At 42.1% G+C, this 12,709-nt stretch overlaps 1 protein-coding gene across 6 annotated transcripts in view; it reads left to right on the forward strand.

Moving 5' to 3' along the window:
* cc2d2a (coiled-coil and C2 domain containing 2A) overlaps positions 1-12,709 on the forward strand; it is a 317,140-nt gene that overhangs the window by 67,126 nt on the left and 237,305 nt on the right. For all 6 annotated transcript variants that reach the window (XM_085966208.1, XM_085966216.1, XM_085966224.1 and 3 more), the window contains 2 exons: positions 1,361-1,497; positions 1,618-1,749. In XM_085966208.1, coding sequence (XP_085822334.1) covers positions 1,361-1,497; positions 1,618-1,749 — 269 coding nt within the window. The remainder of the gene's footprint in view (positions 1-1,360; positions 1,498-1,617; positions 1,750-12,709) is intronic.

Below are 12,709 nucleotides of genomic sequence, written 5' to 3' on the forward strand. Positions count from 1 at the left end.
TGCTGAGAGGATGTTTCCCTTCGTCGGGGAATCTAGAATGAGGGGGCATAGTCTCAGAATAAGGGGTCACCCATTTAAGATGGAGATGAGGAAGAATTTCCTCTCTGAGGGTCATGAATCTTTGGAATTCTTTACCCCATAGTGCTGTGGAAGCTGAGTCATTGAATATTTTCAAGGCTGAGAGACAGATTTTTGAGCAACAGGTGAGTCAAGGGTTATGGGGAGCGGGCAGGAAAGTGGAGTTGAGGCCAAAAACGGATCAGCCATGATGTCATTAAATGGTGGAGCAGGCTCAAGGGGCCAAATGGCCTGCTCCTGCTCCTATTTCTTATGTTCTTAATCTGTTTTTATATTTCTTGCTAGTTTACTCTCATTCTATTTTTTCCCTGTTTATCAATTTTTTGGTCATCCGTCGCTTGTTTCTAAAGCTCTCCCACATTCAAGCTTACTACTATTCTTCGCAACATTATAAGCCTCTTCTTTTAATCTAATACTATCCTTAATTTCTTTAGTTAGCCACTGATGGATCACATTTCCCGTGGAGTTTTTATTTCTCAATGGAATATATATTCGTTGAGAATTTTGGAATATTTTTTTGAATGTTTGCCTCTACATATCTACCATCATACCTTTTAATCTAATTTCATAATCTACCTTAGCTAACTCGCCCCTCATACCTATGTAATTGGCTTTATTTAAGTTTAAGACTAGTTTCCGACTGTAGTATTTCACACTCAAACTCAACGTAAAATTTTATCATATTATGATCACTCTTCCCCAGAGGATCCTTTACTATGAGATTACTAAATAACCCTGTCTCATTATACAATACAAGATCTAAAATAACCTGTTCCCTGGTTAGTTCCATGATGTATTGTTGTAGGAGATTATCTTGAATGCATTCCATGAACTCGTCCTCCAGACTACCTTTGCCAATTTGATTTGCCCAGTCTATATAAAGATTAAAGTCCCCATGATTTTTGTATTACCTTTGTTACAAGCTCCCATTATTTGTTGATGAATACTCTGTCCAACTATTTAGCTACTGTTTGGGGGCCTATAAACTACTCCCACTAGTGTTTTTTGCCCTTGTTATTTCTTCTCTCCACCCATACTGATTCTACTTCCTGATCTTCTGAGCCAAGATCCTTTCTCACTACCGCCCTTATGTTATCCTTTATTATCAGGGCTACTTCCCCCTCCTTTTCCATTCTGCCTGTCTTTTTGAAACGTCAAGTACCCTGGAATATTTAGTATTCCCTATTCAACAAAGTTGGGATCTTTGGCTCTTCGTGCCTCCCCATGAGCAGATTATCCATGAACAGGTTATCTTTATCAAAGTTGTATTCTTGATGTTCAGTGTCCACATCGGAGAAGGTTCCTGAAAACATGCAGCCACGGTTTCTCGAAGATGAAGGCATATATGTTGGAGAAAGACCAAAAGTTTCCAAATCTAACCAGAACATCCTAGAAAATCGCCTACTTAAAAATGAAGAGGTATGTCAAACAAACATAAAGGGTATGGTCCCTTTTTAAAAAAAAAAAAAAAAAATCAGTTACATTTTAGAAAAACCTTTGCTTATCAGCTTCAGTAAAAACACTCTTTCACCATCCTAGGGCAAGAAATGGTTTGGAAGCGATGGCAGAATTATAGCCTTGGCTAACCCTATTAAACAGGCCCAAACCAGACCTCCCATTTTCTCACTCCATGAAGAAGTGGATCCTGCAATAGAAACTCTATATAAAAAGGTAAGTAAACCCACCATAATAACACAATGAATGAGTTTTTCCAGCCTAATACTGTAATTGGTTTATTTGTTCTCTTAAGTAATTTTAAAGCATATTACAGTTTCTGTGCTTGAAAGTTTACCCATTCCCATAACTAAATTTTTATCCAAATGTCACTAGAGCAATGTATTGACAAGAAAAAAATAGAACACTTACAGGCTGCAGGTAAATCCAATTGTATGTAGACCTGATGTAGGATTATTAATGTACAGGAAGAATTTCAAAATGTAGTTCTTTTCTTCACTTCATGGGTGTCCTGATGGTGGGGCTAACTCTAAATCTGCACTTCCGGTCTTGATTGCCCTCCCCTCTGCCCAGACTAAGATTTCATTGTACACCAACTTTTTATACCATATCTGATAGGACTCCAGTGTCGCTCATCAATAATGTTTCAGTACCAAGTTACCATATAGTTAATATCGCAAACAGGCCATTAATCTGTATTTATAATAATCCATTCTATACTTTTGCAAATACTGAACACTTTTTAATGTAATTTAAGTCTCCTTCACATCATTTCTGAGCCAAAAGTTGTTCTCCGAAAACAGTTTGATAATCTATTGATGTGAATCTACAGGGATGAGTTTGAGCAATGGTTCCAATTAGGGAAAGCATTACGAGCAGTGTCTTGAGTTTATTGATGTAAGTTCCCAATGGAAATAATTGGATCTGGACTATGATATCACCAGGAAACAATACATCTGCAAAGAGAGTAATTTTCTTAAATGACTGTTGAAAATTTGAATTCTGCATCAGAAATGAAATATGTATGGCAAATCAGCACATCTACACAATGAAAACTAGATTTGAAAGGCTTGTAACTTTTAACACTTAGTGAAATAAAATAACATTTTAACTCAACAATGTATAATCATGTTTACAATGTGACCTAACTCTCTCTAAATATGCAGACCTGGAGTTTCAGCTTAGGGCGCAATCGGGGAAACTGCGCCCAGAGGGCGCTGGTTTTGCGGAGGTGAAGTTACACCCAGATGTCTGTGCATACTCATTTGCATAAGCCCGAATACCATGAATCGGCAAAATAGGGCAGCCTAATCGAACATTAATCAATTATTGACTGGAACATGGCCAATGGGACCTCATATTACTCAATTAAACTGAAAAAGTGTTCAAGTAATTGCTGCAGCTGAAGAAACAGGCCAATCAGTGCTTTCAATTGATTGCTGGTCACAGTTCTTCAGTACCAAGAGCAGATCAATTGACTGAATTTGAGCTCATTTAAACTGAATTTAAAACAATTTAAAGTAATTGTAGCACAAAAGCAAAATTCTGCAGCTGCTGGAAATCTGAACTAAAAACTGAAAATGTTGGAAATACTCAGCAGGTCAGGCAGCATCTGTGGAGAGAGAAACAGAGTTAATGGGCCATATATTCCGATGCCGACTGGTGTGTATGAGCTGTGTACACACCCGTAGGGACATCGGAAATGCCGGTTTCAGGCATGCGAAGCTCATGTGCTGAAAACCAGCATTTCTGATCTGTCAAGAATGCACTTGACAGATCGGATGCCTGCCCTAGAGAAGGGTCTCTGCGTAAGGCCTGCTTTTACCAGCATAAGAATTGAAAAAAGTTATTAAAAAAAATTTCACTCATTTATCATTTAAAAATACTTCTAAAAAAGGTAAGTTTATTTTTAGCCCTGTCAAAAAACTTTAATTATTTTTTTCAAAAAATTAAATTTCTGTTTAAAAATACTTAATTTATTGTGATTTCAACGCATATTAAAAATGAGATTTAAAAAATATTTATTTAATGTTTTACTGTGTTTTTGGGGTGATCCATTCATATATTTGACAGGTCTATCTGTCAAGTGTATGAAGGGAGATTCCCTTCTCCTATTGGCTCCCCATGGCCCACGTGATCCCAGGAACGCTTGCGAACTGCATGCGCCTCTGGGATACGTGGGCCCTGCAAATTTAGAGTTTGGAGAGGCCCAGGAGCGGAAGTATATGCACCTCGGGAGCCCTCGGGTAAGTCCATTGATTTTTTTCCAGATCAGACGCCTCCGCACGCAAGAAACCTCCGATCGGAAAATACGGGCCCATATTTCAGGTCGCTGACCATTCGTCAGAACTGGAAAAAGTTAGAGATTTTAAGCAAGTGCAGAAGAGGGGGGGAGGGGGGGAAGATTAAAAGGGAATATCTGTAATAAGGTGGAAGGCAGGAGTGATTTAAATGACAAAAGGTATGATTGTACAAGGCAAAAGGAGATGGTAATGGGACAAGTAAAGAAACAAAAGATGAGTCTAGAAGAGGTGTGAATGGGAATGGAGAATCGTCAACAGCTGCCATGTGAAAAAGTAGGGGCAGAGGTTATGATCTGAAATTGTTGAACTTGATGTTGACTCCAGAAGGCTGTAAAGTGCCTAATCGAAAGATGAGGTACTGTTCCTCAAGCTTTCGTTGAGTTCAGTTGGAACAGTGGAGGAGGCCGAGGACAGAGAGGTCAGAGTGGGAGTGGAGCAGAGAATTAAAGTGACAGGCGACCGGAAACTCGGGGTCATGTTTGTGGACTGAACGGTGGTGTTCCGCAAAGTGGTCACCCAATCTGCGTTTGGCCTCCCCAATGTAGAGAAGACTGCACCGTGAGCAGCAAATACAGTGTACTAAATTGCAAGAAGTATAAGTAAATCGCTGTTTCACCTGGAAGGAGTATTTGGGGCCTTGGACAGTGGAAAGGGAAGAGGTAAAAGAGCAGGTGTTGCATCTCCTGCACTTGCAAGGGAAGGTGTCATGGGAAGAGGACGGGGTGCTGGGAGTGATTGAGGAATGGACCAGGGTGTTGTGGAGGGAGCGATCCCTTTGGAATGCTGAAAGGGGAGGGGAAGATGTGTTTGGTGGTAGGATCACGCTTGAGATGGCAGAGGATGATCCGTTAAATGTGGAGGCTGGTTGGGTGAAAGGTGAGGACAAGGGGAACCCTATCGTGGTTCTGGGAGGGCTGAGAGCAGAAAAATGTTAAAGTGGCGGAGGGCATCGGAGGAATCGTGGATGTAAGTGGGAAGAGTCTGGACAAGGGGAGAAAAAAATAGCGTCAGGATAGGAAGAAATTAGTTCCGTGGGGCCGTGTTTTCACTATCCTCTCTGACCTACCCCTCTCTGACCCCGAATGATTAGTCCTTAGCAAAGACCTGAGCTTCATCCCCTTATGCACCCACCTCACTGAATTTCGAGCTCAGCATGACATAGAGTTCTTTCCGTCTTGCCTCACGGAACTGATTTCTTCCTATCTTGACACTTTTTTCTCCCCTTGTCCAGACTCTTCCGACGCCCTCCGCCACTTTAACAGTTTTCAGTTTCCTGGCCCCAACCATCATCTTTTCACTATCGACATCCAATCCCTCTACACCTCCATCCCCCATCAGGATGGCCTGAGGGCGCTCCGCTTCTTCCTTGAACAGATGCCCAACCAGTCCCCATCCACCACTGCCCTCTTCCGCATGGCTGAACTTCTCACATTAAACAACTTCTCCATTGACTCCACTCACTTCCTCCAAATTAAAGGTGTGGGAACCCGCATGGGTCCTTCCAAGCTATGCCTGCCTTTTCGTGGGATATGTGGAACATTCTTTGTTCCAGTCCTACTCTGTTCCCCTCCCTCACCTCTTTTTCCGGTACATTGATGACTGTATCGGTGCCATTTCCTACTCTCGCCCTGAACTAGAAAATTTAATTCACTTTGCTTCCAATTTCCATCCTTCTCTCGCCTTCACATGGTCCATCTCCGACTCAACACTTCCCTTCCTCGACTTCTGTGTCACCATATCTGGGGATAGGCTATTGGCAAACATCCACTATAAGCCCACTGACTTCCACAGCTACCTGGAATACACTTCCTCCCACCCCACTCCCTGTAAGGACTGTATCCTATTCTCCCAGTTTCTCCATCTCAGTCACTTTCTCCATCTCCGTCGCATCTGTTCTGACGACGCCACCTTCCATAAGAGTGCTTCCAATATGTCTTCCTTTTTCCTCAACCAAGGATTCCCCTCTACCGTGGTTGACATGGCCCTCAACCGTGTCCGTTCCATTTCACGCACTTCTACTCTCGCCCCCTTCCCCTCCTCCCAGAACCACAATAGGGTTCCCCTTGTCCTCACCTTTCACCCCACCAGCCTCCACATTCAACGGATCATCCTCTACCATTTCCGCCACCTCCAGCATGATCCCACCACCAAACACATCTTCCCCTTTCAGCATTCAAAAGGGCTCGCTCCCTTGGTCCATTCCTCAAACACCCCCAACACCCCTCCCTTTCCCACGGCACCTTCCCCTGAAAACGCAGGAGACGCAACACCTGCCCTTTTACCTTCTCCCTTCCCACTGTCCAGGGCCCCAAACACTCCTTCCAGGTGAAACAGCAATTTACTTCTTGTATTTGCAATTTAGTATACTGTACTCACTGCTCACGATGTGGTCTCCTCTACATTGGGGAAACCAAACCCAGATTAGGTGACCGCTTTGCAGTGTACCTCCGTTCAGTCCGTAAGGGTGACCCCAAGCTTCCAGTCGCTTGTCACTTTAATTCTCCGCTCCACTCCCACTCTGACCTCTCTGTCTTCGGCCTCCTCCACTGTTCCAATGAAGCTCAGCGTAAGCTCGAGGAACAGCACCTCATCTTTCGATTAGGCACTTTACAGCCTTCTGGACTCAACATAGAGTTCAACAATTTCAGACCACAACCTCTGCCCTTATTTTTTCACATGGCAGCTGTTGATGATTCTGCCATTCCCATTTACACCTCTTCTAGACTCATCTTTTGTTTCTTTCTCTGTCCCATTACCATCTCCTTTTACCTTGCACCATCATCCGTTTTGTCATTTAATCACTCCTGCCTTCCATCCCATCACAGACCTTCCCTTTTGTTCTTTCCTGCCCTCCCCTTTTCCCTGCCTCTGCACTTGCTTAAAATCTGTTACATCTTTAACTTTTTCCAGTTCTGATGAAAGGTCATCGACCTGAAACGTTAACTCTGTTTCTCTCTCCACAGATACTGCCTGACCTGCTGAGGATTTCCACCACTTTGTTATTTTAAAGTAATTGTAACATCAGAATGAGAATCAGACCTGAGTAAGGCTTCAGTTGACTGCTGGTCACTGCAGCTGCAGGTCACTAATGATGGATTAATGTCACCATGGGTGCCTGTGTACCCAGGCGCCAGAAATTCTGGGCGCAATATGAACACACCCTAATGGGCGCATTTGGCTGAAGCTCTGCATGCTGACCTGGGAGCGTGGCCAGTTTTGTGGGTGGGGACTGCTCTGGCGAATGGACTTTTGATCCAGCATAAAAGACCGCGGAAAGTCGAGGGGAAGTGGTTATTGCCGTAGCTCAGTTTACTCAGTTATATTTTAAATTCCGCAATCTTTTGCGCTATTTCAGTTGCTTCCACCTGTATTGTGCTGATATCTGGGTGGAAACATGTGGAAAATTCAGGCTCTTGTCTCCAAGTCAGCTGGCTTCCAAGGGCTAATTTAATGAATTTCCACTCCTGGAGCTGAACTTTGACCACCGGGAGTGTATATCGGTAATTTGGGTGCTTAGGCCAGCTGTTGCTGGTGAATTTTGCATCCATTAAAATTAATGGACAGCAACTCGTGTGTGGCCGGCTGATCTCTGTCACCAAATTCCTGATGTACATACCCAGCGGGCAAAGCTCCACACCAGGAACGCAGGAACCCTTTAATCTCAGGAATTAATTATTCAGATTAAATGTATTAGCCAATTTATGCTAAAACACTCTTTGCATAAAGGTTTAAAATTTTCAACGTGTGCCTTAAATTGTAGAAGTTAATGCTACCAATGCTATGATTGGAGTGTTGTGTTATTATTGTAGATATAACGTGCAACCTTCCTTACTCCTGACATTATCACAAGTTTATTAAAGGAAGCAATGCTCATTTTATTTCATTTTGCCTGAGAGCAATATCACAGCAGATCAACAATTTTAATGGCTCATTTTTACATTAAAATTTTTTGCACTCTATCTGGGATCTTGGTGAACAGTGGGACTAACCGTGTATCTCCTTAACGAATGAGATTTAAGGATTGTGAAAGAAACAGGAACAACAGAGAAGGAGGATGAATTAGAGTCAAATCAGATACAGAAAAAGAAATAGAAAGGGAAAGAAAGATTGGATTCAGAGAGAGAGAAAAATTAGACCAAGGAAAGGTAAGAAAAAAAATTGACATTTTAAAAATCTCAAATAACAATTTACTACATGTAGGAATGATTTTGAATAGTTTCAAATGTTCCCTTTCTGACTGGCATTGCATTAACATATATCATGTTAAAAAGATACTTTCGAGTTAAGTTCCAGCCCTAACTTTCTGTGGCAAGTTTAATGGACAATTAATGTGCAAATCCAACAAGTTCTTAAAAATGACAAGGAGGCTAAGGGCAAGATGCCGTTTGTGCGGAGCAAGCGACAGAGCTGTGTAAATTAGCCAGCAAGTTCTGGAGATTCACAAACTCAGTGTATCTCTTAATCTGCTGAACACGCTGGCCAATTTGCATATTAATAACTGTGTGCGTCGTTAATACGCCATTATTTTTCCAGCAAGATTCAGCCCTATGTTTTCAAATTCTGGAGAGCGGCTTGAACCCGTGACTCAGGCAGGAGTATTGATAGCTGAGCCAAGTTGAAACTTGAAAATGAAAGAAGCTCCTATTATCCAGAAAGACATTTCAAATTCCCTTCTATAAGGAGAAAATGCGAGCCAAGTACCGATTGACAGATATTTGTCTTACTGTGATTTATAATGATCGTAAACTACTTGCTGCTGAAGTTACTACCTACATCGAGTGGCCTTTTGATATTTGCTCTCACAATGTCTGTTCACCTTTTGACCTTCCTGATTGGCCAGTTATTGTCTTTCTGTAGCAAATCGTAATACTGCTCTCTTCATGGGATCCCATGATTTGCAAGATCGAATCTCAGAAAGACAATAGACATCTGGGATAGCAAACCTATTGGAGATGACAGCAACTTTATTAAAAACAGGCTTTCATGTAATGGAAACAAAACCAGAAAAAGCTGCAAATATTCAGCAGGTCAAGCAGTATCTGTGCACAACCATTTCATAGTGTTGCCTTTTATTTACACCACCCCATCCCAATTTTACAGATATATCAGCCTTAACAACACATTCCACTTTGGAAACCTGTCCGTAACTGATTAGGTGAATCTGATTTAAATCAATGACAAAGAACAGCGAGCCTGTGCTTGTCCGTGCGTGACTGCAGCAGTGCAGCTCCATTCGGTTTGTGCAATTGATCCAACACAGGTTAATTTCAAGCCAATTCTAAATGAACAAAATATTTAATGAATGCTCCCATTGGAACATTGCCAGAGACCACATCCAGTTTGATTGTCAGTCGTGCGTATACAGATGTGCCCCGCCCCTTGGAAGTTTGCTATTATCACATTAACATATTTACTTTTTATATAATATTTATTCAGTTGAATTGACTTATATTGCTGCATGTCACTTGTTTTAAGTGAAGCAACAGAGACCTGTATGTACTGATGAAATGTCTAAACAATGGAAGATAACTTAATAGTGAAGTCACTGCCATTGAATTTAAATAATAATGCAATGCATATTATATCAGGTAATTTGTTTTAGTAAATCCTAAGTAAATACAGTTAATATCTATAAGTTCAACTGTTAAAGTATTTACTACAGTATTTTCGAGGTGAACTGTTTTGGGAGCGAATGCCTTTGCCCTTTCCCATTGCTGCAGAGATATCCATTGGCTGTGCCACTGCCTACCTGCCGCTATGTTCGCTGCAGCATATTTTAATTATTAGTCCAGTGAATTTGCCACTGGAGGATCTGGAACATAACAGTCTAACTTACGCCATTTGTTGCCAATGCTGCCATTGCAGTGAATTCCATGCTAATGACTTTAGTCTTCCCAGCATTTGGATGGACAAAGTTACGGCTTATCCAAGACTGGATGTTGGACTGCACGGAGGCATTGGGGTGGTCAAGAGAGGTGGTGGAGGTAGAGCTGGATGTTGTTGGCAAGCATGTGGCAGTTGACCCCACGTCTGTGGATGATGTCACCAAGAGGCAGCATGTAGGTTACGGAGGGGGCCAAGGATAGATCCTTTGGTAACTCCAGAGTTGACAGTGTGAGGTTGGGAAGAGAAGCCACTGATAGAGATGCTGTGGTTACAATCAGGTAACCGTGGAACCAAGCAAGGGCAGTTCCATGGAGCTGGACAACAGAGGATAAGCTTTGGAGGGGTGTGGCCAACTGTGGCATCGGTGATAAGGGATAATGCACCACAGTTACGGTCACAGAAACATTTATTTCTGACTTTGGTTAAGGCTATTTTGGTGGTGTTGAAGGGGCGGAAACCTGATTGGAGGCATTCAAAAGCTCCACTGATGATCTGCAAACATGAATTCCTGCTGTTCACAAACCTGCATACCAGTTCTGCCATAAGGTGGTCATTTATTACCCAATGAGTAGCAATACATAGCCAGCACTAGCTGGACAGGAAACTCTGAGGTAACTCCAACCAACAGACCATAATGGAATTTCACAACAACCCTCCAGTGGCTGAATTAGAAGACAACTAAATTGAATCCAGTTTGTAAATGGTGGGAAATAAAATACTTTTCTAATTTTGGTGTTGACTGTTGACACCAAGGAGTCCCAGGTTAGGTAAAGCACAGCCTAACTGTGAAATAGTGTGCCCCAGCAGATTTGGACGACTTTGGGGACATGATTAGGCAGGATACTAATTCATGCAGTTTAGTCATTAAGTATTCTTGTTACAGTTGTCTGTGGCTACCCCATGTCATATCAACTAATTAAAAAAAAGACATTTAAATGATTGTATAAATCACGCAAACCTTGAGCAGTTTGGCAATGTTCTGAATCCCAAGCTTAGATTATAGCATGGAAGTGATTCTCTGATAGTTCTGTAACAGAAACTGCTGTGGGTTTAATTATTGACAATTTTAAATAGGGTGATCTAATAGCATGGCTTACAATAATTGTGCATATTGATAAGAATGACAAGTAATACCCTAAGGTACGGAGTAATCCTATTTTTTTTTAAGACTGCAGTATAAAACTATTGTTGGGGCCTTTATTCCAACAAAACATTTAAGCATAGTTTTAGATAGAGCCAAGTAAAGCACAATACTGTTAGCTTCTTCATTTTAGATGCAGTGAATCTTCATGATTAATTAGTCTGCTCTAGTACAGAGTATTTGGTACTCCAGAGTGAAAGAACATCAGTTTGCTTCTGGTTTTCCTTCTCCCTGGCCCCTTCAACCTGCATGCTGAGTGATATCAGATTTATTTTCCCAAATAAATGCCCCAAGTGGAAGCCAAGTGCTTCTACTCCAGGAAGGAGAGGAAAATCGGAGATGGCGTCGGTCTCTCTTGGACATCTCCTGTTGATTTGCTCAAGAGGCCTGTCTGCACTATCCGTTGCAAAAGGAGTGAAGTTACAGGCAAAGTTTGACCAGAAATTGGCAGAACCCCCGTGGAAACGGCATAAACAGCTCGTAGTCAATACTCCCATTGTTTCTCTGGAGGTCCCGCCAACCTCCCGGTGAATTTACAGTGGGTTGGTACAGGGCCGTTGTATTTGTTTAGTGATTAAGCAGCAGAATGGGGTCCACTTTAAAAAAAAACCTGAACAACAAAAAGCTGCACGCAGCTTCTGTCCAGGCACACAATGCAAGAAGCAAGGGGGCCTAACTGTTATAATTTCAAAATGTGCAATTGAATTAATGTTCTTCCTAAACTTTGGTTGTGGCAATTATTTAAACTATATGTTACATAAATTTAAAATTAGCTTTATATTTTCTAATGTTTTATTCAGTATTTGTGGCGTTCCTAATTGTATGTTACATTAAAACCTTGCAGCTGTCTTAAACATGTACGAGTACCAGTCCAACTCCATGTATATAGTTATGTAATCTTATAGCAATCTGTTATTAATTATATAGTCAGATAAACAAATAAGTCAGATAAACAAATATGTCCCATTTAAAATCTTTACTTATGGCTTGCGGTGTATTTTGGTATGTAATTATGTTATTAATCCTGATGAGCTGATTGTGGAAACTAGAATATGTTTCTCCAAGTGATCTATAATATTTGTAGCATATAAGCTGTTTTTCTTTTGAAATCTGCTCCTAAAGTATTTTTTTTCATATTTCTCTGACCGATGCAGTTCAGTTCTGCTCCACATAGAGGGGTTGATTTTCCTAAAGCTGTCAGGAAGGAGGCGGGACTACAACTTTCGGGTTTTAGACCCGCCTACTTCGATGTCTGGCCAATTCGCGCGATTTTCCCTTGATTGACCTTGTTGAGCCCGCCCAGTGGGCTCAGCAGGCCAATTAAGGGCCACCCGGCAACAGGTGACGTCAAAGATTGTAATTTCATCTGTTTGAAGCTGTGAAACACTGACAGTCTGACTTCTAACATGAGTCCTTCTGCACAGACTCAGTTAGAAATCTCAGCAGCACTCAAAGCTGAAGGCTGTCACTTTTCACAGATCGCAGCCGTTCAGCTTTAAGTGCCAGGTGAGTGATGGGCTCCCGGCGGCTACAGGAAGAAAGGCTGTTAAGGTAAGTACAGGTAAGTAAAAGTTCTTTACACACTTTAGACACACTAAACACACTTACCTTTGCACTCATGCACCCATCACTCACCTGAGCACCGACATCGCGACCCCTCCAACTCCTTCAACCCGACGGCCCGCCTGCTCTAACCTGGCGTGGTTTGGAGCCGTCGGGAATCCCACACGAAACCCCTCAAAATAGGGATTAGGCTAAAAACTGCCTGTTAACTGTTAATTGGCACTAATCCCTTCCTGCCTGGTTTCGGCGGGTCCCAGTGCGGGGCGGGTACCCGCTGCCCCTG

Source organism: Somniosus microcephalus, chromosome 2 (genome assembly GCF_052327205.1).
Source record: "Somniosus microcephalus isolate GS21.2 chromosome 2, FLI_Smic_1.0, whole genome shotgun sequence".
In the NCBI taxonomy this organism is placed as follows: domain Eukaryota; kingdom Metazoa; phylum Chordata; class Chondrichthyes; order Squaliformes; family Somniosidae; genus Somniosus; species Somniosus microcephalus.